The 26,591-nt window shown below is 40.1% G+C and overlaps 1 protein-coding gene across 2 annotated transcripts in view; it reads left to right on the top strand.

Annotated features, from left to right (window-relative positions):
• The window catches only part of LOC113167221 (plexin-A1-like), a 204,228-nt gene that overhangs the window by 8,628 nt on the left and 169,009 nt on the right, over positions 1-26,591 (top strand). For both annotated transcript variants that reach the window (XM_026367642.1, XM_026367641.1), the window contains exon 2: positions 19,908-21,302. In XM_026367642.1, the coding sequence (XP_026223427.1) occupies positions 20,124-21,302 (1,179 nt within the window). In that variant the 5' untranslated portion in view covers positions 19,908-20,123. The remainder of the gene's footprint in view (positions 1-19,907; positions 21,303-26,591) is intronic.

Here is a 26,591-nt window from a genome sequence, read left to right as displayed (position 1 = left end):
GGTTTTAGAGATCTCAGCAGACTTGACTAGAGGAGGCTTTGCTGCAGGCAGCTCCTTTTCCCTAATGAGAGAAATGGAGCCATTTACCACATGTATACTTGTGTGTGTGCGGGGGGGTGCACATGTGCGTTCGTTGCAGTGTCTGCGTGTGCGCACACACTGGGAGTGTTTAAGTGTTTATGTATGTGGTTTTGCCAGATTGCTTGTGTGAAATATTATGTGTGTGCTTGAGTCAGCGTGTCTGTGTGTGTAGCTGTGGGGTTTGTTTTTGAGCATTTGTGTGTGAGAGTTTCATGCTTGGCCTCTCCACATACTGTTTCAAATTTTCTTTCTCCTTCTTATGAAAACAAGGAAACTGAACACTTTATGTGGCTGTCGAACACAACATTTGATTTTCCTACTCTGTGCTGATCTACAGTAGTTGACTGGCTTCCCTTAAGGTTGTCAGTTCTCTTGCGGTAGTGCTTTGTTAGAAATAGTGTTCATGCATACCTGCACCAATGTGTTTTTGATGCTGTGTGTATAGAAAAGTCTTGTTCAAATAATTGTTAACAAATCTACAACTAGAAGTTTTCTATTATATAAAATCATCTGGTAACTGTGTTTTGATAGTCAATTAATGTTTAAGTCTGTTCAGGGACAGTACAGAGTGTAGGTCATCTGTGTTTTGACGCACTCAGGTACAATACCAAGGCCCCTACCCACTAAAAAACAAAGTATAACTCCAGCAGTGGCTCAAAAATCAAGGTTGAACAGTGGATTGGGAGAATTGTTAGACGCCTGCTATTAAATAATTTTCAAATACAAAGTCAACAATGGTTTGTACTAACATTAATATTGTTGTGGTTGATAGTTTCTAAAGCAGCTTTAACAAAATCCTAAAAGTAATAAAAACTGCAATGTGATTTATGTCTGAAATCAATCACTTTACTGTCCATTCAGATGTCGCATTGCATTAGTATGTTGTCACCCAGCATTGTGTGATCTTGTGTGTGTGTGTGAATGTGTGTGTGCAGTTATATCCATGTCACTTTCACTATGTATCATCGGTCTATTCGACAAGTCTGATGTTTTGCCACAGCTGCTCTGGGGATTACTCTTGAGACTACACAGAGAGGGAGAGAAAAAAGCATGAAAGAGTGTGAATTGACCAAAAAGCTTTGCCACTCTGAGGGGATTAGAAGGGGTTAAACTGCAGGGTGTGATAAAGACTGGCATTTCTCTGTCACACACTTAGCCTGCTGCTACGTTGTGTGTGTGTGTGTGTGTGTGTGTGCATGTTGGAGAGAAAGATGTAAAACTGCCATGGCCTACACACGCCACATTGCTGGTAGATGTGTATTCCTGTTCATTTTTGTGAGTTTGAGTGTGTATGTGTGTGTGAGAGAGAGGGAGAGAGACCGAGAGAGAGAGAATGTGTGTTTGAGTGACCTATAACTACCATGGGGCAGCCAGGCAATTCCAGAGCTGAGCAGCAGGGGATTACTGATGGGTTTTTCTCTGCATGCTGATGCTCAGAACTAAGAAAAAATGTTGCATGGAGAGAAATACTGAGTAGAAGGAGAGAGGAGAAGAAGTGTGTTTGTGTGCATGCGAGAGAGCTGGCGAGACAGAGAGAGTGAGGAATTGCTGCTCGTGGTGCTGTTTAAGAGTGACTTAGTGGCTGTTAGGGTTGTAACATACTGCAGGAATACAGTGCAGAGCCTCACTTCATCATGAGAACTCGGGTCTATACAGTGTCACAACACTGGAGTTTTATGTTATATGAGAAAACTCACACAGTAAACTCCCTGTTGTCATAAATTAAAGGCTTGGATGACTGTTTTCTTGGAACAGATTCACCTCTGCTAATACCGACTGGGATACAAAGATTGTTATTCCAGCTAAAGAAAATCATTTCTTTCCTCCCAAATAGTTGTGACAAAAGAGAGAGATTTTCTTGATGCTTTTATTTCAATATTTTCTGAACTCTATGTTTTTGTATTTACCATTGTCAAAGTAATTGTCATGTTGTTGGAAACTAATGCATGTCGTAACCTTTGCCTCCATTAAAATGGACACCGGCAAAATTAAAATCACCTTTTGATAAACCCTGTTTCATTTTTCTCAGCTTCTATTCTGTCTGTATCATACATATGCACAGTAATACATATAAGTGGACATGAGGACAACACAGTACACATTTCAGTGCTAAACAAGCAAAGAAGCATTGGAAGAGAAGAGAAGACTACAAGCTAATATAAAACAGTCTTTCAGGCAGTTTTGTTTCATGAGTAACAGAATGTCCATGTTCGATAGGCCTGAAGGATGAGCACAGTGGATTTTAGTGACAAACACTCAATGTAAACAAAACCTTTTAATTGCTTGAACTGCTTAAATGTTGATATTTCTGATGTGCATGCACAAGTTGTCTTCAGAAATAACAGCTTGTTTTGTCTGAACAGAGACAGAAATGCAGCTATTTGACTGTCAAATACATGCAAATACTAAAGCTGGGCCGTGTTGGGTAATTTCTGTTTAAAAAAATGACAGAAACAATTGATTAATAAAATAGCTGCCAATTCAACCAAGAGAATTTAAGCATGCAGAGTTTTGCAGAGCTAGTGGCTTGAAAATAGCCCATTATAGTTCTCTTCTCTCTCTGTCCCTCCAGTTTTTGGCGGCCCTGTTTGGGTTCTGGAAATGATTACCGCGTCAGACAGACCAATCAGATAAGGCAGCTACAGAGGGTCATGGGTAGGGGTGAGAGGTCGCATTCCTTCCTCTTTGATTAGATCCACTCCTCACACTGTTACACTGTAAACCATCACAGCTGTGTGAGTGCACATGAACTAAAATCCAGACGTCAATGTGTTGCCTTGTAATAATTGTTCAAATGAGATGCTTGAGTGTTAATAGTGACTCGTTGACAGAGGTATGCATAGAGTACATTATTATTGTGGAGCAAGAGACAATATTGCACCCACCAGAAACTGAAGCTGTCACCCAAACTGGGTCTTCAAATAGATTAGGATACAGACAATGGGGCCTTTATCACACATCAGATGTGCTTTAATCAGTAATGTCACCCCTCATACAGCTAAATATCTGTCTGTGGATTCGTGTTTGCGTTATGTGCAGCTGTTGTTGCTGAAATCCTTTTCCTACTGCCAAAGTGAACCAAACCAAGCTATGCCAGGTTAGGCTTGAACATGCCTAATAGAGCCACGGATTTTTATGTGTTTGTCCTGGTTCAGTGTTTCTGGCACTTTGCTTCGCGCTTGGAGTCACAGCACATTTTTTCCACATTTTGCAGGCTGGAAAAAGAGGCTACAGGGCCAGAACAAGGGCTTTATACCCCTGCACCCGTGCACACGCACATGCAAACACACTCGTTTTCATTCAAGCTCGTGCCCCAGGTTGACCTCTTCACATGGATGCTTTCACATGTGCACATGATTTGTTAATTCAGTGAGGCCTTGTGTCAACGTCACTGCTCATATGTGTGTTTTTCCAGCCCTGCAATGACTTTTAGTCACATTTCAGCCTGCAGTGCAATCAAAAATCAACGCCATGCTTTCAAGCAGCCCGGTGGTTGACATTTGTGTGTTGATTATGTCTTTACATTTATGGCTGTTGATGTCTTGTTTACATGAAACGTGTGGCTGCTGGCGAAAGACCGTGTCAGCTACAGTGACATGTGAAGGGGATTACTACTCGAATGCAGCGAGTGAATCAACTCGGTGTAAACATCTGGTTCTCTCTGTGATTGTGAGCGGGTTGAAGAGCTGAGTGTTACCCCACTCTACGTCCTTCAGAGAAATGAATGGGGGTCCGGCACAGGCAGATTAACAGATTTTATCAGCGTAAATGGAACTTGTTTTTACAATCTTCGGAGCTTTCCTTCTCGTTTGACCAGTCATTCAGATATTAGTATGCATCACATATCCACCCCCTGTGTTTCTCTGTTTTCTCAGTCACAGTGCATATTAAGAAGAGAGTCTGGGGTCGTGTTGCATCTAAACATCATTTACTAACCAGTAGTTATTTCTTTTTCTTATGGTTTTTGATTTAGCTTCTTTTAGTGCCTATGTATCACTCACTCTTGCTTGGAGAATTAAGATCTCACATGATGTAATGCTTCCATATGAGATTATGCTTTATGTAACATATCTGTGGTTCCTGTTATTTATGCATTTTCTTCTGCTTCTTCTTTCTTCAAGCTAAAATATTGCCCTAGCCACCTGACAGGACTATTTAGGTAGCTGTGCATTTAAATAAAAAAAGGAAAGTGCCATTGAAAGTGTTAATAGCTTTCCAGTGCTCTGTGAGGGAACTGTTCAAAAAGCTTAAGGAGCCAGGCAAAAACAAATAAACAAGTCAAGCCTGTGAGAAGATAGTTGGCCAATGCCAAGTTCCAGGAACTAAAAAGTGTATCACGAGTCGACTGAAACTGGTCCAAAACACTTGAAATTTGGGATGCAAGGCTTTTGATGGAAGCTATCACTTCTCTAACACTGGCACCAGCAACAGATATACTCACAAAAATGGAATATGGCCCCTCATTCTGTGCCAAAACGTCCTGGCAAATAAAGCTAATGCTTGTGTTTCAGATTGGTGGGTTTAGTTACACAAGCATTTGTCAAAAGGCTGAGCTGCTGAGTGAAACTTGAAAACCCACTTTGTGTAATTACACCTTACCTGAATAACACGGTTATATTTTGTTATGTTATAAAAATGTAAATGTGTTTTTCTGTTAATTAAAGAACAGGGCACGTTTGCAGGCTAATTAATTTGCTGTCCTGTAAGCTTTGACTTTAATTTTGAACTTGGAAGGTCATCTATGATATTGAATCGCCTTGATAACTCATAACTACTTTATGAGATGGTCCTTGCCTTTTTATAGTGCCTCAGCTTAACGTTACAGCCTGAAAAGCTGTAGTTCTTTGGCACGACACAACGCGTTTCAGTTTAGTAAATTATATTTCTTCTTGCAGAACTGAAAATTTGCTGCCAATTTACTGCTTATAATGTGATGCTAGGTGATGAGTCATGCTATTGGCTTTGTGCAGTTGAGATACTGAGTCGCTCTTATATAGCAATGATGACTAATCTGACAGCTGGATTAGATCATTTCAACTTCTTTCTAAAATGTTTTAATTATTTTTGATACAGCACGGTTGTAGTGATCGTCTCGATGCCGCTTTGGTTGAAGGTCAAATTATTAAACTTGTCAGCTGACAGGACACTTAAATTGAAAAGTAGTTGAGAGAGATGCGATGCCAGCAGTCACTGAGGCTACACAGAGCTCAGTGGACACATATTTCAATCTAAGATCCCATGGGATAATATCAATGCTCCCTTAATGTGATGTATTTACTATTCAAACTGCATGATGGGATGCGAATTGAGACGGTGTGCGAACCAACTGGTGAATTTATAGAAGGCAGCTTGATAATGTGTGTGATTGTTAAAATGCTTTTCTTTTCATTGTTGTTATTATTATTTTTAGTGTTTTATTTCTTTATTAGACAGTGCGAGTAGAGACATAACAGGAAATGAGGGAGGGAGTTGACAGCTTAGCCGGCGGAAAAACTTACGATGACTTCATGGGTTGGACTGGTGCAGCATGAAGTCACCAATGAAGATGTGCAGTTTTCCAGGAAGTAACAGTGTTTCAGGTCATTGGGGTGAGAACGGGGATCTTTAACAACTCAACCAAAGTAAGATTTTATAAACTAGCTTGATATTCAAAGATTTTCTGATGGACTCTGTGGTTAAGAACCTCGTGAACTCGTCTGAAAATCTTCTCTTAGCTTCCTCTGGGGGTTATGTGTCCCAGGTTAAGAGTAGACAGCATGTTTATAGTATTGGATTACTGCCTTAGAGCAGATCCACAGAGACACAGTCCCTTCGGTCTCTGTCTGTGTCCCCCTGTCTCTCCCAGCCAGGCCTTTCTGTACTCTCACGCTCTCTCTGACCCCCAGGCTCACGGGTGTCCCCTTCACATATCATTAAGTAAAATAGTATAATAGGACACTAACTGTAACATGGTCAGACTGAGTGTTTATTCAGCAGCAGCAGGTCTCCGGTTGTGGATGGATGTTATGAGCGATACTGAAATTTTACCATGGAACCTTATTTTCATTTTCCAACGTGCTCCTGGCATGAGATGTGCCACCTTGGGTGTGTTTCTACCCACTGACCCTCTTTATCAGTGCTGTCAAACAGCTAAAATTACTTTTAAAACAATGTTAGAAATCTAATTTTACTTGAGATTGATTGTCCTAATTCTGTTTTCTTTTTAGCCTCATACAGTATTTTTATTTATTAATATTTTATTTTATTCTAGTTTTCAGTCAGTATCTACATTTTCTCATTATTATTTTAAATGTTGTTTTGAATAAAGGATTATTTGTCATGTGATTTCCTTTTTTCTATTCAAAGTGCTCAGTTTTTTTCTACTGTGCAGCACTTTAAAACTACTTCTATGAAAAAAGGTTGTTATTATTGGTAAAAAGGGCAAGCACCATCCAGAAGCATTGTAATTTGGCTGGAAGTTGTATACGTTTGAATTATGATTTCCACACAGAAAGAAAAGCGAAATGAAGGTGAGTTCCAATACATCACCACTCTCAACCAAGACAGCTAACATATGCGTCTGATTATTTATGAACCCCCATGGGCGTATGCTTGCCAACATCTACACCACACTGCTGCACCCAGCTGAATTATTGCTTTAAGGTTAACAAGGGAAAATCATGAATATCTATAGCCGTGTTACAGAAATGCAACAAGCTGTGGGACGGTCTTCAAGCTCTGGTGCCTCACATAACACATGCAGTCAAAGAGCGTGGCCGAAGCGTTTGGGTTGAGATGTTATGTTAACAAGAGCAACGTGAGCGCACTATTGTGCTCAAGTGAGGTGTTCGGGGGACTTGGTGATTAGTACGCATGAGGCTCTGTGCAATTTGCTGATTAGTGCACTGGAGCCCTGTCCTTCACTTCGTTGTAGACATTAACTTTCATCATCAGCTTGAACCCCTGATACTTCTGCTTTGTCATGAACTGCTCATGATCCTCATCGTTTGCACGTCTTCTTTACACCATTGGGATACTTTATTAGTCCTTTAGGGAATGCAACTTTGAGGTTGGCCACAGGGAGATCAGAGGTCAGGTTCAACTGCAGGGCAACATTTTTGGAGCTGGTACAGATTCAGCACCTTGTTCAAAGACTCTTCAGCAGAGTTCATGGCTGCTCTTTATGTCTATCATCAACTCACTAAAGGATAATCATCCTCTACAAACCACCATTGCGTCTCTAATTTGGTCCAGTAAACAACAATAGAATGAGGGGTACACATGCACAACAGTGATATTCTTCCCCCTGTGAGGCCGCGGCCTTGCCGCAGCGCTGGAATGCTGCAATTCCTAGACGTGATAATCAGAACCAGATTCAGCAATCCAGGATCCCATCCAATAGCAATCAGGCCAAAGTGCCGCCTCAAGAATTTAACCCCTGTACTGTGTGACTGTATCCTTATGATAAAAAAGAGATCCAGATTGGATTATCAACAGAAGTACAACAGGGTTTCTCTGATGGTTTTGTGTCTCAGCTGCAATAGGAAAGAGAAATCTGACTTCAGCCTTGACTGATTGACATTATAATCACACTGTTGTCCTTATTGCAGAACCTATAAACCTTCATGGACATGCTGGACCTACTATGACCACTGAATTCAAATTGATAGTCACTTAGCACTTTATTAGTGCTACCTTTCTTCAGCTTTTGGTTTAAATTATGTCTTCACAATAAGAGACCCAGTCAGTATAATATAATGCAGTTCAGTGGCATTACAAACTACATCTTCCAAAATGATCATTAGTTAGTTATCATTTTCAATATATTTGGAAACCACTTTATTGTTAAATAAAGTGGCAAAAAGAATGTTTCTCTGTTTTAATGCGTAATTTCCATGGCTATTATACTTAATCTCCCATGAATCCTCAGTTTCCTGTCTGCATAAAAGCCTAGAAACCAACCTGTGAATAGTTTCCTTCTTATATTACAGCAGATTTGCCCTTTGAGAGCATTTTCTAAATATTAGTGCTACTACTAATGAAACAAATGTATTCATACTGCTGTGAAATCTAATCAAAATGTCACACTGGGATCATTTCAGGTTAAGAGCTTCTCCCTTTCTCATTGAGAAAACCTGTGTGTGATTCCTTGCAGCATTAAAATCTAACTGCTTTAAATGTTGGAAATGGAAATATGGTCAGATAAAGATGATAATGTAGGATTTATTCAAGCTTTTTTAATATCAGTATTTACTTTACTTTCAAAATAAAAGCTGGTGCTGGCGATTAGTAGCTTTATATGGCCATTTTCACACAAAAATGCATTTAGATCATTGCATACTAAAACACTCAATGTGCAGAATAATAACTGGTGCTTAAGGTTTTTACTAGTGGTGATTACAGAACAATAATTTTGATGAACTGTTTATTATTTCATTAAAACTACGAATACGGTGAATATTTACCACTTTGTTTTTCTCAGATGTGAAGATTTGCCGCTTTTCTCCATTTTATATGATTGTAAATTGAGTATTTTTTGTGTTTGGGCTGTAAACCGGCAACACAAACGAATGCCCAAACAAAGAAGACGTCACAGTGGATGCTTTAATATATGAGCTATATAAGAAAGCTCATTTACCAGCCTGACCCTTGTGGATAGAGGAGAAGAAAGTGCTTGGTTTAATAGAAGAAAGGAGGAGGGACGTGAGGGGGTTAAATGCTCTGGATTTAGACAAGCTCTTCCTCCATCTGATCTGAACTACTGTGTGCACTTTAATAAGCTCTTTCATTTATATTAAAGATGCAAATGTAGCATTTACAGGGAGATTGATATGCATGGAGGTAACGCGTGTGTGTGTGTCTGTACCACTTTATCAGGGTCTTCTGTTCATTAGCCCAGTGTAATTGTGTTAGCAATGTTGCTGGCAGGGTGGGAAGAAAATATCTGTGTGTAAAGGTCACATCAGAGGAGAGATGACATACGGATAGATGACACACACACTGTAGCCTCCACACACACCTTACATCTACAGCACCACACACACACAAACTCTCAGATGCACATGAAAATAGCTTTGGCTGTGCTTTTGAATGTGTATTTGGATGCCTCTTCTTGCCCCAAGGTATGCATATGTCTTTGTGTGTATGTGTGTAGGTCTGTGTAGGTGTGTGAGTGCCTGATTCAAGTGGCAGTGTTTAATCAAGTGTGATGTTCCTCCTCTGTCAGCTTGACTCCTGCAACGTAGGCAGCAGAAAGAGCAGTTTCGGTGCATTATCTTATGTGTGGTGTATGTGCTCAACTCATAGCCTGCTGCAGTTTTTTTTAACATTTTTTTATATGCACAGCAGTCAAGTCATATTAGCAGATGAAAAACAGAGCAGTCACAGTAATGTAGGCCAAAGAAATCTAACATTCAATACATGGTTTAGCAGCATAAATGCCAACCTAAACAACAGTGTAAGTACATAAATCCACATAACACTACGTACCCACAAATCACATCTCTGTGTGAGAGCACTCTTGTATTATCAAGAGGTTCTATCTGTAGTTCTCCATGTAAAATAGGGAAATATTCTGCATTATCAGAACAGTTGACACGTTAGGATCATAGTATTTCCTCCCTACCTGCATGTGTGGGTGTACGAGTGTGCACATCTGTGCAGTATTAATACAGGGTCATTGTGACAATAGCTCTTACAGATATAATAATGCTAATATTGTGATTGTTTGTTGGTACATGTAGCAAAATTATCTTTTTTTTTATTAGCTCATAGTCAACTAACGAAGGTTTTTTTTAACCTTCTGAATGCATTTGCATGGCTGCAAAATCTAGAAATTAGAAATTTTAAAGCTGTGACATGAAGAGAGAAATACATATGCTGCAAATACAGTGTGAGGAAGAGGTAGATGCCCCTCTCGCGAAGTTGGATAATATCTTTTGGACTACTCCTAGCAACCTGGTCAGCAGTTTGAGCTGCACAAGTGACAGTAACACGCGCCACAGGGAGACAGATACTGTAAGGTATACTTTGAAACTCTTAGTATCTGATCACTGCATTTTGTGCCAAAAAAGTGCACTCTGCTTTTTATGAATCGTAACTCAGTCACATTTGAACACACAGACATGGTACTTATATTTTCTGAGTGTAACTTACATTTTCAAAGAATATTATCATCTCTGAGGTCCATCAAGAAGTGCAGACGGTAGGGAACTGTCTCTCTCATCTCCAAAATCCACCCACCATTTTTACAATTGCCATGCAGCTTGATTTGTAGAACTATAAAGGACCTTCAAATGGTGGTTGGTGACCTGCCAGAGTGGTTGATGGAGTAGGCAATTACCAAAATTTACCGGAATTTGGCTCATGGCTGCTGTTAATTTTTCACTCTTGTAGCTAAAAGGCTTTCATCGTGATTATCTGCAGCAGGAGTTATTTTAACCTCTTCTTACCTCTTGAAATCACTGTAACTTGCTGACTAAGTTCTGACCAGCTGGACTTTAAGGACTCTTGTGGCAATGGGACGTTGTTAAAAGTCCCATTGAGAAGATTTGTTTACATACATGGTGAGTCGTCAATGCCTATTTGGCTATAACTAGTACTGTTGGATTGTTATGCCAGAAAGAGTTAATTGACAATGGATGGTTGAGCTGTCACTAAGGCTGAATTGAGGCTTGTGTCACTGTGTGAGCTTGATTCTACAATAAACAAGCAGGGATAACTTAAGATGTCAGTAAAACATCTCTGTGGTTGCAGTGAATGTACAGCTGAGGTTGGAAAGTAGATAAATGACAAAAATGCAACAACTAAAAAGAAAATATTATGCACACTCAGCAAACAGACCCAAGCACATCAGTGAGTTCTAACTGTGAAGCGGAGGGGTTTTGGTTTTGGCTGTTGGGAAGAAGTGAAATCTGTGAGGATCTGACTAAGCACAGTGACTGTCAAGTAAAACCAAAAACCAAAAGTTGACTTTGTCAATAATAGTTTTTTTCCATAGAGAAGAATAACTCATAAGACTAAACGTTAATGCATAATTTGGTTTGGTTTAAAGTTATTTTGAAGGAAATTAAAATCTCTAGGAAGCAATCTGTCAAAAACATGCCGGCCCCACAAGCTGAGCCTTTCCTCCTGAAAAATAACCCCATCAACATTATCAGGGTTTCTGGGCTGTGACTTGGAGACCAGATACAGAACAGAACGCTTGTGCTCCAAACTGGGAGTTTTATACAATATGAGCATTTTCTGAGCAGAGGGGATGCAGTGTTTTGGAGACTTGACCCAAATTAGGGATAGTTCAGTCTTGATTAGTTTTATTACCACTTAACTGAATGATGTCAGCAAATATTTGATGTCTTGCCATGCAGTTTGATATGCAGATGTCTACAGTGCGCAAAGATTAAATCCTAAATCACATTTTTGACGTGCCGCAGGTCTTAGGATTAATTGTTTAATAGCTGTAGTGATGCCTCGACTTTCCATCTGATGCCATTATCAGGTGTTTGGTTTGTGACCAAATGCCTGTAAAAGTACTGACGATCCCATCAACCTCAGCTGTGTTTAGTGTAGCTCCATAATTAAAACCTTGTTGTAGGTTGACTACTTCAATATATTCTGCTTTACAAAAAAAAAAAAAGATTCTGATCATTAACCCAGCTCTAATGCAGAACAGACGTTACCACATCAGTGTGTTTACATCCCCGCCCTCCTAATGGCGAGTGAACATTTGTACTAACAGCTCCGGTTTATGGCCAATGTTACAGCACAACAATAAAACAGGTTTCTGTTGCAGTTTGAGTATAAAGTCTCTCAACCAAGATTGATGGTGATATTCCTCTCACCTTCAGATATGAAACAACAGTGTGCGCTTAGTTTCCCATCTGTCTCCACACAGACCTATCAGCAACAGTAGGCAACTCTCTCTCTCTTCCTTTGTCCTTGTATAACTGTTTCTATGATGTGTCCTTTTTCCGTGTGTATGTACACAAACACATTCATTCTAATGCAGTTTTCTGTTTTTCAGACATAAAATGAATGGGTTGTGCAGTTTCCTTTTTGTTTTCATTTTCTCTCCATCTCTCCATCCTTCATTGCGCTCTCCCCCTCATTTTCTTAAACTGCAAAATTGCTGTTCTGCGGTTGGGAGCCAGCTTCGATTATCTACGCCAAATTCCCTGATAAAGAACTGTGTTTCTGGGCCTATTCAAGCACTTAAAGCCCCTCTAAATGGCTTTAGCTGCAGGGTCCCCTCTTTGGAGACTGCACACATACACGAGCACTCTCTCTCTCTCACACACACACTCCATTGCCGTGATTTCAACACCCATCATGGGAATGATCCAACTGCAAAGTAATTTCTCTTTTTAAGGTTTGTCAGCACATACAAATGTCTCTCTCTGTCTCTCTGTCTTCACTTTCACATTTCTACCAGTTCACAGCATCTGTTAATGCACTTTCCTGCTGCTGGACAATTAGTGTGTCTAGAATGGTTTCTGTGTTCAGGAGAGTTATTGTTTGTGTATCTATATTATTCTTCATATTATATCTATATAAGGGAGATACACCTACAGAAAGTGCCTGTATGCACAAGTGTGGACAAATGAAGCAAAGTACACCTCATTCTGCAGTCCGCAAAGACTAGAAACCTGTTTTTTATTTAGAGCTTATTTTGCTCAGATTAAAGGAGAGAGTTAATACCAATGTATGCTAAATGTGATGATTTAGTCAGAAGGAGTTAGCTTAGCTTAGCATAACAGAAAATATCAATCTAGTGTATTTCTTGGCCAGATGTAGTGACAAACAATATCATCTCTCATATCGTTCAGCCACTTCTGTTGTACCTGCTGGAGTAGTTACATGTGGAGATTGTAATATACAAATAGATGTGTGCTTTCCTATAAGATGACGGTCCACATGACCTGATCAACATGTAACAACCATGGAAAAAGTCTGATGCATTGATGCTGTTGTTTTTGTTTTTGTACTTGTGTGAGAGTAGTTTGAATAGCTACTCTGTCACTACCCTCAACCTTTTGTTTGGAGGAGAAAATACTACAATTAGTGGTGGGAAAACACTCACACACAAATCAGGTACCAGTTGATGGATGGAAATATTTGCAGCGACAAAGAGGTAATGACACTCTCATAACTACTATGGGGAAAAGTTGCTTTTGACATTTCTGCAGATAAAGAATCCAAACAAAACCATCAACTTTTCAACAGACATGATAAAATGTGAATTATGTTTTGCTGGAGTGGAGTGGAGTGTTTTTGCACCTCTGATGTATAAAGTGATACAATAATACAGAAAACAGTTTGTTTTCTATCCATCAGTCAAGTAGCTGCATCCAAGTAACCTTTGTAAAGAAGCTACTTGGACTAAAGTCCAAATCTTCACCTGGATGACCGAGAAACCAAAGAGGAAGTCTTCTTTGGATTGTTATGATCTGTAGACATCAGAAATACATTTTAAAAGTACAGATACTGATGTCGGAGGAGCATGACTCAACCTTTTTTTCCTTGATTGCAAAAATTTTCACTACATTGCTGCAATCATTATCACCCTCTCCACCTACATGTATTAAATTAATAGCAAGTGCTCCTCTCAGTGGAAGTGTAACTGGCCTGGTGAGAGAACCAATCCACATAAAAATTAAAGCGGGTTGAAATCGCATGCATACATAAGAAAATGTAATGAAACTTTATGACAACATACAGTAAATTTTGAAAGGCACTGAGCATGTACGGATGAATCTTATTGTACAGTCTAATTAGGCCAATATGGATTTTTATCTTAAAATCTGGTTTAGTACACTCAACAATAGGAAAAAACTGACTTGACATATTCAAACAATGTTGTGAATAAATATAAAAACAATTACAGCTCAAGCGATTTGTTCGTGGCAGGATGGGGGCACAGAATACTACAGTACAGTTACTACAGTTTTTTACTTTATCTCAAAAGTCCTTGCACTCTGAAGAGTTTAAAGATAGAGCAACGGTATTGTATAGGAAACTCTGTCAGATTGAGAATGATTAAGGTTCAACCACTCAGCTCTGCTCACTGAGTTTTCCTCTTCTGTCTAAATGAGTGATGGCTGAACTGCACCTGACAGTTTGGAAAATAAACTATGTGTAAACGAATCTTGGTATGCATGAGTTTGTACGTGTGTATCTGTGTCTATGTTTGTGTAGGTGTGTCATTGCATGTGTTTCATGGATGTGTATCTGGGTGGGTTTGTATGTATACGACTATATGCATACATACAAATGTGTGCTTGTGTGCTCCTATAGAGCGAACAAATCTGTCTACCTGCTGAAAAAAAGTGTGTTTCAGTCTGTATTCAACCACAATTGCAAATTATGACAAATAGTATGTTGAATAATGAGCATATGACGAAGCAGGGTGTGTTCTGCTGCTGTGTTTGTATGTGTGTGTGTGTTTGTGCATGTGCATGCAGCTGTCGGTGGGGTCAGTGTGTCAGTCCAGGAATGTGACTGTAAATGAACCACTGTGTTCCTGCTCCATGGTGCAGCACAGCAGCCCATTAACACACACACACACACACAAACACGCTCACACAGTTCGGCCCCCATTGTTTTTATTTTTTCAGCCTCACACAAAAACTTTGATTACTCAAAAAGTAAAAGTGAGTGTTGTTAGTTAAGATTACAAGAAATATTGTGACACTCAAAGATGGTGGACTGTCAGAAAATAGTCGACATTACTCAGAAGGTTTAAGAGTTGGCAGAAGATGGACTTTAACACAAAGACTTTTAGGGTTAGGGCAAACCTAGAAAACACCACCATCCTGTCAGTAGTCTGTTATCTTTGTCTACAGACAGGTCCCGTTTGATAAAACTGACAGTTTTGGTTGATGTAAACAGGAAGTACTGTATTCTGTTATCTTAGAATCAGCATTGCTTCAGCTGTTTTCTATTTACCACTATTCATAATATATCAATTTAACTGTATACTACACCTCAATTAAATATAATATAGACCTGAAATAATTTGCCAGTCATTGCAATTTCAAGTAGTATTTTAATATATTTCTTGTGAATGTGATCAATGGTAAAAATCTCCTTAATAAGCAAAATGTGGTCTAGAAAGTGTGAACAACTTTGGTCCCATATAACCTTAATACTGCAGCTGACATATTTTTGCACAAGCTGGATAAGAATAGATAACAGAGCTAGAGACTTTGTTCATTTATTTATTAATTTTTGCAGGATGAACAGTGTAATTGTTCATCTGTTAATATCAAATAATCCTGAATCACTTTGTCTCCTTTCCGCCTAATCGTTTATTATTTCTGTCTGTTAAGATCCGTCAGAGCAGGATGTGAGTTGACTACCGTCTGTAGTGTTATCACTTGTCAATATAGCGCTTTTTGGAAATTGAATTCAAATAGAAGTCTCCTCACGTTTAAGTGTGTCTGGCTGCTGCCCCCATTCTTGTATCCCCTTCACTGTCCTCATCTGACCAGTGCTGTGACTTTAACTCTGCTACCATCTGTTGCTAAAGGCCTGTTGTTAAAGAGTAAAGTGATCAGACCCAATTCTCTATGCATGGTTTGAGTGTATATCTTGCTGCACTATGTTGAGTAAACGGTGACGTGGACGTAAACTCTCTCCTAATAGTTCGGCTCCTACTAGTTTTCCTCTCTGGAAACACTTTTCCACACTTTCCTGCGGATTCCCTGATTTGATGCGACTAATGATTATTGTAACGTCTTTCAAAGTGTTCATTTATCTAGCTTATCGTAGCATATTGTGTCGTGAGGCCTTTCACTTGACTCTTAAATTATCAAAACAGTTGCTGGTTCATTTTCTGTTGATCAACTTATTGCTCTAGCTGTGCTATATGTTTTATCTCTGCACTGTGCTTTGTTCCTTACAGAGCTCATAACACTGATTATGTGTAGAGCCTAGGGCTGCCCTCACATGATCAGGATTATGAGAGGCTTTTGCTTCTGGGTGTGATACAGACTCTGTCTTGAGACGCCTGTTCAAGGCTGAAGACAAATTAATGCACATGAATTTTTAAACCGTGCTCTTGCTGAGACCTTGAGATGATTTCTCTGTGAGCGCCTTGATCAATTGTAACTGAATGCACAAGCTTTGGTGGGAGAGTGTTAAAGTTCACAACTTTCACTTGTAAAATAGCTTGAGCTAACATGACTTTCAGCCGTAAAACCACAGCGGCATCATACCTTATTCAAAGCAAATGTTTTGATAAGGAATTGTGCTATAAAATCACAACAAAGAGGCTCAATTAATTTGACCAACATGGTCACAAATGCAGGTAAAAGAACCAAATGGTTACACTCCTGCTCGTGTTCCCAGCATTTTCTTTCTCCACTGAACTCCTGAAAGAGTATGTTCAAAATGGAAAGTGTAAAAATGTAAATGTTTATATTTTGCCAGTTAAGTCTGCCATTATACAGTATATACACTGTGTGCATACAGTTAGTGTGAAGGCCAGTGTGTTTGGACATGTGCCTCTGTGTTTGAGTAGTAAATAAGATTGAATAGATGCAGGATGCTCACACACATGCACAAAGACAAACACAAACTCACATGGAGGCAGCAGGCATGGATGTGACCTCCATACTAAAGAAGTGGTGTGTATAAATTTGCCTAAGTGTTTGGCCAAGGTCTGCGGCTGTCTATGCAATCGATGTGCCAACCGTAATAAATCAGCCTGGGACAGACCTGAACGCTGCTACAGCTTCATCTGCTGTGGCAGGTGGGCTTCAGGATGGCCCTGAGACATGCAGCGTGCGCACACACACACACACACACACACACACACACACACACACACACACACACACACACACACACATACACACCAGATAATTCAATGTTTTCTTGGATCAGATAAGTTTCCTCAAACTGATCTGTTGCTGATTAATGATGTGCTATATCAAGTTGGAACATTTTGTCATACTTTTCTGAATAGAGGAGGCTTTGGATGATATTTCAAAAACTCAAACAGGCTGTACAACATTTTATATAATTTAAAAACTGTTTTTGTCAGACAGCTTTTTCGTAGATATTCTTTGGTAAACAATTGCTTTGCATGAGTGTTACTGAAGACATAATCTATAAATGATTTTACCATACATACAGTAAACGGAAAAATATACTGTACACAAATTCCCAGATTAAATTACCAATGGGATAAGTTTATAATAAATTGTTCAATGTAAACTTGGCAGATAAACACTCACTTATAATAGGAGTTATGAGACTATTGGGATTAGGACTCCAACAGGAAGACGTTTCATCCCCATTGAGACTCTTCTGTGCATTTGTTCTTAGTCTTTTCTTTTATTAAAGTATCCACAGTCACTTCTAACTATTTCCTCCACTCATAACCTCAACCCTTTCCTTGGTTTGATCTAATTCAGACTTTAAAGAACAGCTTTTAAATCAGTAACACACTTTTCACAGGTATCCGATCGTTCCTCATCTTTTTGTCCCATTTTTGTTAAACAGCTCCTGACATCATCAGCACTAAGCTCTGCTGGCTACTAAAAGTGTGCACCACTGAGTCCACCGCACTGCTTGGTTTTCACTTATTTATAGCGTTTAAAAAATACATCAGACAAGGTGAGATGAAAAAGCTGCAAAAATAGCAATTCTTAGCATAGTCTTAGTCATTTAGCATAGTAAGTAGTTCAACCTCTTCTACTCCTGTGATTCAGAAAGTTCTTTATGTGTGGATGCTTGTGTTTATCTGCTGTGCAGATGCAGGGGTGGTGCATGAGTGTGTGTGTGGGTCAATTATGTCTGAGTGTGCTGAGGCACGATGAAGTCAGTGGGATATGTGATGGAGTGTGTAAAAAATTCTTTTGACCACTGTATGTGTAGGTTAACATTATGTGTGTGTGTGGGACTGTGGGTGTGCGACTGTGTGTGTGTGTGTGTGTGTGTCCAAGATGCTAACAGTGGCTGTATTGTCCTGATGGGACAGGCAACAGCATGGTCATCTGTAATTATGGCTGGATTGGCCATGAAAGACACTATTGACAAGAAGTTAAGCATCAGAGAGCGAGAGTGAGAGAGGAATGTAATGAGAGAGAAACGAGAAACAGCAGGAGAAATAAGAGATGAGAACTTGTTGCTGACCAAACACGATAATGAAACAGCTCTTTGCCTTGTGCTGTTATTTATTCAACTAATGAAAAGAAGATGGGCAGAATATGTAGCTGTTTCAAAACAGCCTGGTGAAGTTGATGGTTTGTATCCACGTCATGCAGCCTGAGATGCACAAATCGTTCATCTAATCTTCTCTACTCCGGTCCCATTCAGTGTGTTGTCAAGAGTTTTACAGATGTAGGTTTCATGTAGTGTTTGGGCACAATGAATGCAGCATGGTATTATTTTTGTTTGGCTGCAAACAGCAGTGGCAGCAAATCCGACTCTCACGGCATTTGTCTCTTTTAATATAAAACAAAGTGGTGGCATTGCTGCTATAGAGAAGGAAAAAGCAGGTTTGAACTGGCTGCCTCTGGACAGTAGAGGTGGATCAACAAAGTCGCTTTAGACTCGTAAGTCTTTTTTCTTTTTTAATAATGATGACAACAATTAATCAACAGAACAAACGTGTGCACAGGAACTGTGCAGTTGGTTTAGCTCTCACATCACAACTACTTACGTTAAGTGAACCATCTACTATGTTCTGTTTCACTGCCTTCCAGGATATTAATGAAGATGGACTTGCTTGGATAATTTAATTTGATGTAGTTTAGTGTGTGTCCGGGGGTAGTGGAAATCTCTGCAGATTAGAGGAGAGTTTTCAGCCTCTCGTGAATTTGGTTTCATTAAGAAAATGTCTAACTCTGCTTTCAACTCTTGACTTCATTTAACATCCACCATCTTCATCACACAGTGGTGCTGATGCAGCCACGTTACTCTTACACTTTTAGGACTTCACCTGCCTCCCAGTGCATGCCGGGATCATATCTACTCTCCTGCTACCGTGGGCCAGACTGGCGGATATAGAAAATGAGTGGATGGATATGAATTGATGGAACAGGAAATAAATGGTCCGGTCCATCTCTTTCCCTTTTTCCTCAGTTTTCACTTACAGTGTAACAATCTTTCCCACCATCTCTTCCGCCTTTTATATTGAACTGGTATGAAGCCAAATAGCTTTTACTTTCCTCTCCCTTTCAATGTCTCTCCTATTTTATCAGTTCAATCCAGTTCTCTCTCTCTCTTCTTTCTTTTCCAGATGCGAGTTGCCTTTATTTATCTGCTGTGTCGCTCTGTAGTAAATATGCTATAGGCTGTAGGATTCTCTCTGCAGCGTGGCTTTTAATTCATGGATATTTACTACAGTATCATCACGCTGCATATCAGTGGCTCAGCCCGTGCATGTTTTGGTATGGATGCTGTGTATATATATTTCATGTTGTAGACATAAACTGTTTAGATATATGAGTTTTTCTATTCGCACACAATCCTGTGTTGCAGGATGTGCTTTCGAGTGTTTTCGAGGTGTGTATGTATTTTTGTGTGTGTGTGCACTTTGTCTGCTGTATCCTTTAATACCTCCAGACAATCGATACGCAGAGGAGCAGTGTTTGGCCCTGTCTTCTTTTAAAAGATGCACTCTACAGAGTGGTGCGAGCCAAGAGTCAAGAAGTCAATAAAACAAAGCTGATAGTGCCCCCGTTTGTTTTTCTGGACTTTGAGTTTGAGTCTGTGGGCGAATATTAAATATTTTGTCGTTTTGATACAAACAAATGAATCCTTTTTGTCAGATCTCTGAGAGCCGATGAATATATTGACATCTGTGTTTGCTAAGATTCTGCTCTGTTTCTCTTTTTCAGGACTGGTGGCAGACAAAGCTGAGGATCAGGGGATGAGGTTATAAAAACTGCGGAGAAAGGAGGAAAAAGGAAGCGGAAGCTGATTGTTTGGCAGTTCTTCTTTTGTATCGCCATACCCTCCGACGTTATACGGCACTGACTGACCCTGCAGAGGATTACATACTCAAAAATACCCACCGACACTCACACATTCGCACCTCCCCTCCCCACACCACCATGTCCTCCCACCTCAACCCACCCCTTCTCATCTTCCCCGTCCTCTTCACGCTCCTCTCGCTTTCCATGCCCTCCACCTCTACTTCTTCATCATCCTCTTCCAACCTCCTCTCGTTCTTCCCACCCGAAGGAGGCCTCACACATTTGGTGGTCCACAACAAAACTGGTGAGGTCTACCTGGGTGCCGTCAACTGGATCTACAAGCTGTCCAGCAACCTTACCAAGCTGCGAAGTCATGTTACCGGTCCTGTCACTGACAACCCTCGCTGTTATCCTCCTCCTGGGGTCCAATCCTGCCCCCATGACCTGGTGCAGACCTCTAATATCAATAAGCTCCTGCTACTTGATGCTGCCCACAATCGCCTAATTGCTTGTGGGAGTACTTCCCAGGGAATATGCCAATTCCTGCGTCTGGATGATTTGTTCAAGCTTGGTGAGCCCCACCATCGTAAAGAGCATTATCTATCCAGTGTTGCTGAAGCAAGCACTATGTCAGGTGTCGTGATCTCTCCGGATATTTTTGGAGAAGGTGGTAAACTTTTTGTTGGCACTCCTATCGATGGAAAATCTGAGTACTTCCCAACACTGTCCAGCCGTAAGTTGATGTCTAACGAAGAGAACGCAGACATGTTCAGCTTTGTCTACCAGGATGAGTTTGTCTCCTCGCAGCTCAAGATCCCCTCAGACACTCTCTCCAAGTTTCCGGCATTTGACATCTACTACATTTACGGCTTCAACAGTGAGCAGTTTGTGTATTATCTCACCTTACAGCTCGACACCCAGCTCACCTCACCAGATGCGAGCAGCGAACAGTTCTTCACCTCTAAAATTGTTCGCCTCTGCGTCGATGATCCCAAATTCTACTCCTATGTCGAGTTCCCCATTGGCTGCACCAAGGACGGAGTGGAATACCGCTTGATTCAGGATGCTTATTTAGCCCGGCCGGGGACCCGTTTGGCACGTTCGCTCGGTATTCAAGAGCACGAGGAGGTTCTGTTTACTGTATTCGCCCAGGGTCAGAAGAACAGAGCCAAGCCGCCCAAGGAGTCGGCTTTGTGTCTGTTCACAATGAGGCGCATAAAGGAGAAGATTAAAGAGAGGATTCAGTCGTGCTACAGAGGAGAGGGAAAACTCTCCCTGCCCTGGCTTCTCAACAAGGAGCTGGCCTGCATCAACTCGGTGAGTGTTTAAGACGGTAGCTGCCTGATGTAATAAAATTAAAACCTTAATGTTGATGTGGCGATCATTAGCTACACTGATTGTTCTATGGACTTTTGTTTTGTGGTTGTGTTTGTGTGACTTTGTTTACGATTGAAAGCACCCATGAGTCACTCACTTTGAATTTCAAGTGTCGTTTTCCATAAAAAGGATTATGTCAGTTTTAGTGGATTTGTGGGGCTTATTTCCTACCCTTACTTATTGCCTTTACCTTGAACTTTGCCAAAAACATTTTAGTGGTCTTGGGTTTGTTTTTAAACAGAGCGTGTCTGGAACGATTCTGCCTTACTGTAATGCATTAACTTCATTAATTCAGTTTGTTTGTCTCTGTTGTAAATAAAAATATGATAACTTAAAGCAGATTAAAAGAAAAAAAAAACACCAACCATACCCTCACATTTAAATGACTTTTTTTGTAATTAAATGGATTTTGTTCCCATTTGCTCATTGCTACCCTCAAAGAGAGCCAGTCTTCACCCTGGCAGGAAGGCAAATCATTAAAAGCTACTTGTGCATCCATTTGACTCCTCGTAGTGGAAAGTATGAATCTCAACTGCAACAAATACAACAAAGTCATATTTTCCTTCTTGTTTGGGCCAAAGCAACCACAGTGTAGGTGGGATTGCATAATTACTGCCACATGAATTAAATGCTGCCTCAGTGTTTTTTTCTGTTTGTTTTGTTTTAGTTTTTTGCAGTTCAGTATTGTGGAACTGTGGAAGACTATGAGGCAGCAAATGCAGTACATTTACCACGATTTCTTCCTATAGATGCACAGCATATTGTTACAGGGTGAATTTCTAGTGGCCTGTGTTTCCAATAGGCTTATGCTATGCTATCTTTTATTGTTCCTCTGTTTTCGCTCCATAAATGTTGATTGAGGAAAACAGAAGAGTAGTAGTCATCCTTGCTTAGAATAACCAATGATGTGAGTTAAATGTTGAACAAGACCGTGTTGCTTTAGTTGGATGGACAGAACAGATGTCTCTCTGAGCATTAGGAATAATTCTGTCCACAGGTTGTGGAAGGTTTGTCTTTTTTCCCTCATGGATGAACTGGCCTAAGGGTGCCTAAGAGACAATAAGTGTGTGTATGTGTGTTAAACATACTCCCATCTCACACATGCACGCGTGCACACACAGCCCTGTATACTTATGAATAATTCACCTGTTCTCACCTTCTGTTATTCCGCTGGAGCTCCATAACAACCTGCCATAAATCTCTGGACTACTCTCCACCTCTCCATACCTGTCTGCGATCCTGTCTTCTTTTTCTCTTTTTATTTTATTCATCGTTGCCCTATCATCTGCATAAAGATTTTCTTTGTTTGTTTGTTTTTAACTCCATTTGTCCTTTTATATTTCATACTCCCTGTTTCTCTGTTTCCCTCCTCCAAGTGCTCTCTCAATTCCATTTCTCTAGTTTCTGTGTTTAACCTTCAACCTCCCTTATTTTTACGCTCTTGGCTCCACTTTGGCTTCTTCCCTCTTGTCCCTCACTCTCAACCCTTTTCACTTTTACCATCTCTTCTGTGTCCTCTGTGACTTTGTACTCAGTGTAAAGTATAGAGTGACTTAGTTTGTAAAGCCAGTGGCTGGATGTGATCTGAAAATACAATGTAGAGGGAACATACAATTCAAAGTAAAAGGGGAGCAGAGTGATGGGGAATAAACGTGCAGGTCGTGGATTTCATGGGAGGAGGAGAGAAGGATAATGGGAGGATGTGGATAGGGAGTTAAAGACGAAATGGAAAGGAAAACGGACAAATGGAGCAGAGAGATGGGATTCGAGAACACAGGAGAGAAACAAGGAAAAGTTGAAAGAAGTGAAAAAGGTAGGAGTAGGGATAGATTGAACCATATGAGAATACAGAGAGAGAGAAGCTAAGAGACAGGACTGGAGACGGTGGAAGTGTAATGAACACATGTACAGTATTTGCCATGCTAGGGCTATTGCTCTAGAATAGGCAATGTCAATTGGTTGGTCCACCACTTTATTCCAGATTAAAATATCTCACCAAGAATTGGCGCCATGGTCGGCACGCCTCACTTTACCTGCTGTTGGTAATGCGTGTAACTTGACTCACTGGGATGTGTGCAGGGCATTTAATGTGTCATGGCTCATGAGCTTCTTACATTTTGTGTGTCAATAATAATTGTGCATGAATTTAGTGTCAGTTCAGTGATTTCCAAAAACGACCCACCCTCCCCCCACCCTACCATAGAAAAGCCACGGTGGAACTGAAATCCTGATTTAATCATGGTGGGAAATGAACCAGTCAGTTCACTTGTTGCATATGAGGTGAAAATACCTGGCTGAGTTAGAATAAACTGATGGGTTCATTTTTGGTCTTTGACGGGCTGTATAGCAGCTGTGGATTAAATCAGCGGATGATCTGTTAAAGGATGATCACTCAAATCACTGGGGTACCATGTTGCAATATTCTGGTGCCGCCCATGTGTCCCAAGAACAATAATATAATAATAATAATAATAATTTGATCTAGGTTTATAATTTGCTCCAAGACAGATGCTGTTAACATAGTCGTGTTCTCTTGCTAAATACAAGAAAGTGACTTTCTGTGCTCAGATGGAAAACAATATGTTTTTTTTTTTATCTAATAACTGAAGCGCATTCAGTGTGTTATTGCTATGGTTGCTAATTTAATTTGTCATGGCTCATGCAAGACAATAACAACATTACCTCTCTGTCACCACCCCACGGGTGCTGTGTGAGCACCATGTGGCCTTGCAGTCTAAAGTGTACTGTATATGCATATGATTATGCTAATGAGCATATAGTTACATGATTGTCCTTTATTGCCATCTGTTGTTCCGCTTGCGATCGATCAAGGTCGTGTCAGCTCAGCACGCTCTGGGATGCAGCGGTGACGAATTTATCATCTCCTCGAACAGACATGTTCAGTGTTTCCTGACGAGAGCAGTGACAGCTCGTTGCCTCTGTGCTAGTGTCATGTGGAAACTTTGATAATGGCTCATTTCAGGAGACAAGGTCAGGTCAGTCAGTCAGCACTCTTTACCTGGAAGCTATCAAACTTCAACCTAGTGTACACCTGAGAAAATCATTTTCTAACAAATGTTCTATGATGGTCTATATATATATGAATTGTAATTGTATTAATATTAAAATATTTCAGTTTCTTTACTTTTATAACAAATTATCATAGAACTCCCACATCCCTGTGACAGTATCAGTAGCTACTGAAAGGAGGGAGTTTTTGTCCCAGTTCTATCTAAAATTAACTTGAAATGCATCCAAATCCAATGTCACCCGAGGCTGTTATGGCTCAGGTAGAATAATTCACCTATATAAATGAGAGCTATGTATATGTCTGGAGAGTCTCTCTGCTGTCATATGTAGTAGGGGCTGAGAGTTGGCACTCTACATTAAGTACAAAGAATATTTAAGAAGAGAGAAAGATTTAAACTTTTAATGACACCTACGAAACTACCAGAGGTGCAAGGCAGAGATGAGACATGTAAAGACAGCTGGACAAAGGTCTGTCTGAAAACAAGAAAGTATTTCGTCACTTATCACGTATCTGTAAGGTCTGCTTAACACCCATGTTGAAAGTGGCTCTTGAACTGATTAAAGCATTTGTCAAAAATTCCACTTCTTCTTCTCAGAGTCATAACTTAGTAAAATGGGAATACACTTATGTCATGCACATGCTGTTGGAGTCAGTGTGACTCAGTATTATCACTGATAGCAATCTTGATATGAGAACGATTTTGCCTTATAATCATCAAATTTAGACATTTTCTTTACTACATCTGCAGGACAAGCAGGGACCAGTGCACCATGACTTGCCAAAATGCAAAGAAACCACTTCAACATGAAATCACGTTTCCCTTTTTATTGCCAATATACATATTTCTGCTCACTTCACTAATTAAGTAATAAAAATAACAGCAAATATCTGTCTTTACTCCAAAATCTCATTATCCTGCTTTCATTCTGCAGTTGGCAAACTCCCTTGGTGAGTGGATTTACTGTATGTACAGTAGTTGATGTTCTTAGTTGTTTGTGCCAAATGCACTAAAGACCCCGCTAAAGCTGACATAATGATTTTATTTCGTTCTTGTTTTCAGATAGAAAATAAATAAATAAATAAACTGAGTATTTTACCAGTTTATTGTGCATTTACTCTGTATTCTGACTGGCTGCAGTGTAGGATCACTGTTATAGGTTAAGACCAAAGATTTTACTACACTTTTCCGAATTTGGCGCCTCAAAGTTGCACAGTGTAGAGAAATCTTACCTATAGTCAGGGTGCAGAAATATCAGAGTCAGTGCTGACCTTAGAGATATTTCTTTTTATATTTGTAATGAGACTTTCTTATTTTTTTGTTCTTTTAAGGTTTCTTCATTTGCCAAATGTTACTCTAACACAAACAAAACACCCTAATTCAGCAAAATCTAAAACTTAATGTTATATGAAACACAGCAAACAACACTTGCATTTGTCGAGATGTCCTTTGTCATTTGTCGAATTCCTGTAGCAGCTCCATCATCTATATGCATCTGTCCAACATTACTTCCCAACAGGGTACAGTAAGTTATTTAAAACTGTGCTACAGTAGGGCTACATTAGCATTTCTACATTTTAAAAAAGGCTGATAACTTCATTTTAGAGCATGAGTTTGTAAGTTTTCCTGTCGCCTCTTTTCCAAAACTCTTTAGTATATCTTACAGGTGGTTACTTTTCAATTTGGGTACATGAGTGGTGAACATTTTCACCACTCATTACCAGAGAAAGGCCAGTTTTGGCCTCTCGAGAGTTAAAACTGAGCGGTGGGTGACCTTCGCTGGGTGTGGGCTGCCGTCCAGCTCTACCGCTCTGTACACAGGCCAAACCGGCAACGCTACAGCCTCAGCATGACTAATGAGACTGATTCAGACTGAGAGAGAGATACTATCCTATGTGTGTATGTATGAGTGTGCTTAGGACTCACTTATCTCTTTTTTCAGCGTCCTTCTCTCTCTGTATACTTCTTTCATTGCATGCTTGTGTGTATGTGTGTGCCCACCTCTTATCCTGGCCTCCAAAGATGAGGGACAAAACACTGGTGAAAACAAACAGGAAAATAAGCTGATAATAAGAAGAGAGCGTGTGTACGTGTGTGCACGAGTCCGCATTGTCTGCAAAAACACAAGGTGGACATCACAGGGAAAATTGACTGCAATAACATAGAGAGCAAGAAGACTCCCTTCTGTTGTTATTGCCCC

The sequence above is a fragment of the Anabas testudineus genome, chromosome 7 (genome assembly GCF_900324465.2).
Source record: "Anabas testudineus chromosome 7, fAnaTes1.2, whole genome shotgun sequence".
Classification (NCBI taxonomy): Eukaryota; Metazoa; Chordata; class Actinopteri; order Anabantiformes; family Anabantidae; genus Anabas; species Anabas testudineus.
This window is presented reverse-complemented; position numbering and strand designations above follow the sequence as displayed.